Genomic DNA, 2,680 nt, shown 5'->3' with positions numbered 1-2,680 from the left:
ACCAGTAGAAACAGCCGGTTGTTGATCACGTGACTCCTGTGATGTGAAAAAAGTGTTTCCATTGCAGTTTCGCAAAAAACACCAATTTCGATACGGCCGAAAAACCACCTCATCCTAGTGCAAAAACATTTTGTCGAAAAACATAATTTTTTTTTTGAAATTGACGTGTTTCAATTGAGCAAATTTATTTTTGACATTCTAATTTGCGCATTTTCATGGTCAGTGGAAACACAGCTGGTGAGGGTGAAGGGTGGCAGTGTGGAGTTAGGTTTGGTAGACCAGCAGAGCAGGGTGTCATCAGCGTAACAATAAACTTCTGTCAAGTATTACAGTATCTTCAGTAAAACTCAGACACTTTGTCCCTGTATTACATGGAAAAACACAAGTTTCTTGTGTCTCTTTCAGACCCAGCCCAGCTGGTCTTCATGTGGAGTCAGTCTGGTCTCTCTGAGTCAGGAACTTTGGGTCCATCTGAACCACTGGCGTTGTCTTTTCTCCAGGGTCCGTTCAGACCTGTACCTAAGGTCTGTCCTTCTGTCACAGACCAAGCTGCTGGAGGAAATGAAGCAGAGTCTGAACCTCTTTGGTCTGCAGCTCCTGGTTCTGATGGAACAGTACATATGTGGTGTTCTGTCTTCGATAGGCCAGACTGAGTCCGACTCTTTATCCAGAAATGTGTTGGAGGATACTTTAGCAGGAACAGACCTGTACAACCAGGTGGTGGAGGAGCACAGGACTCACCTGTCTGCCTCTGTCCTGAGGCAGTCAGCTCTACGGCACTGTGCTGAACCCTTCACTAGTCTTCCAGCATCTGACCAGCATCAGCCTGCTGCGTTCTCAGTCAAAGACTTGCTGACCATTCTGGCTGTGCATCATGCAGAAGTAGCAGCCAGGCACTTACACTGTAGGATTTCTGAGCAACACTGCCAGGCTTGTAAAGCTCATTGCAGCTACACATCCCTCTCTGATAACTTCAGTCAGGGGTCTGGGTGCAGCTGTGGGAGGTCTTCCTGGACCTGGAAACAACTGCAGCAGGCCCACCTCACTTGTAACCAACCCAATGCACTGCCATCATCTTCCAAGAAACCCCCTGCCATCATCCCTGACCATCATTTGGACCATCGTCCACCTGGTTTGACCAAGCCACGTCCTTTCAAACAGAAAGAGCAGAACTCCAGAGAGGACCAAGCCAGACCGTGCCATACCTGCATATCCCTGGCTCGTCTCACTCAAACCAGTCTAGAAACTCTGGACTTAGTTCAACCGAATGTAGAGGAAAAGAGGTGTTCAGAGAACTGTGATCTCCTGAGAGCCTGCAGCAGTCATCATCACCTCCCAGCCCTGCATCTCTGTCAGCTGGACCATTCTGTGGAGCTCCTGCTGCATCTCCTCATCTCCTCCACCTCCCTGCTGGCTCCTCCGGTGCTTCACACGCCAACCGAGCAGCTGGTCCCAAATACCAATCCCGAGAGTTCAGGCTCTCCCCTCAGGAATGCAGCTCGCTCAGAGGTACGGTCTAACGTCAGCCGCAGACTGACCAGGAGTCGCAGTGCTGATGGAGTCCGACAGGACTGGACCGAACCGGATGAAGCAGGAGGACCAGACATCACCGACAGGTAAACATTTTGTTTTTATTCACATCTTTTCACCAGTCTTATCGTCGTAACAAAAAATGATCATGGACCATGATGAGATCCCAGTTCCAGCTTAGGGAACAAAAAGGTTTAGTTATTTTTACTATGATCGGTAGATAAAGAGGTTTATTAATGGGGATGTTGTGCTTTTCTAGCATACCTGACAGATGATAACAGCCAAACCATGATGACCTTTGTGTTTTCCAGCCTTCGTATTTGGAGTGATGGGAATGTGGAGAAAAACGAAAAAGGTCAAACAAAGACTACAACCGTGGAGGCTGACTGTGTTTGTGGGCCTCGCTCGGTACAGTGGACGGACTTTGGTCGGTCGCTGCTTCTCGATGATCTGCTGGAACATTATCACGCTTTGCTGTGGAGTCTCTGCAGCAAAGCATTGTGGGTAAAACTACACATGGGCCAAACAGGAAACGCTGCAGGCAGCAGCAACCTTCAGGACCTCAGTGGATTCCACTTTCTGCACAGGGTCTCTCAAGTCCTAAAGACCGGTAACCCACTCTAAATTACTCAGGTTGTTTAAAGTTAAAGGTTAACAATATAAATAAAGTATGTGGATGATGAACGTGTGAATGAGAGAGGTGTAAAATTTATCTGGCCTGGGTACACATTGGGATTCCCCACAGGAGGAGTTCACAAACTAAATTAAAAAAGTGTCCTGATGCATCTCAGTAATCCAGGTAAAAAATCAAAGGAAAAAAAAAATTGTATAGGTCCTCTGGATGGGTTCTTCTTTAATGAAACGTTTCGTCTCTCTTCCAAGAGACTTCTTCAGTCTGAGAGTTTCAGGCAAATTCAGGCTTTTATGTCCTGCCTCCAGGTGACTGATACTCACATGTATCAGTACATGTCACCTGAAACTCTCAGACTGAAGAAGTCTCTTGGAAGAGAGACGAAACGTTTCATTAAAGAAGAACCCATCCAGAGGACCTATACAATTTTTTTTTTCCTTTGATTTTTTACCTGGATTACTGAGATGCATCAGGACATATCTGTGAGGTTAATTTTTGGGTAAATGGTCAGAGTTAGGC

General features: G+C 46.6%; 1 protein-coding gene across 1 annotated transcript in view; it reads left to right on the top strand.

Moving 5' to 3' along the window:
- Nucleotides 1-405: 405 nt before the first annotated feature.
- ccdc142 (coiled-coil domain containing 142) overlaps nucleotides 406-2,680 on the top strand; it is a gene marked incomplete at its 5' end in the record, with an annotated part of 22,728 nt that continues 20,453 nt past the window's right edge. The window contains 2 exon segments of the mRNA XM_014029035.1: nucleotides 406-1,616; nucleotides 1,842-2,140. Of these exon segments, the coding sequence (XP_013884489.1) occupies nucleotides 406-1,616; nucleotides 1,842-2,140 (1,510 nt within the window).

Source organism: Austrofundulus limnaeus, unplaced genomic scaffold, assembly GCF_001266775.1.
Source record: "Austrofundulus limnaeus strain Quisiro unplaced genomic scaffold, Austrofundulus_limnaeus-1.0 Scaffold844, whole genome shotgun sequence".
NCBI classification, from domain to species: Eukaryota; Metazoa; Chordata; class Actinopteri; order Cyprinodontiformes; family Rivulidae; genus Austrofundulus; species Austrofundulus limnaeus.
Note: the sequence above shows the minus strand (reverse complement) of the source record. Positions and strands in the feature narration are given on the sequence as shown.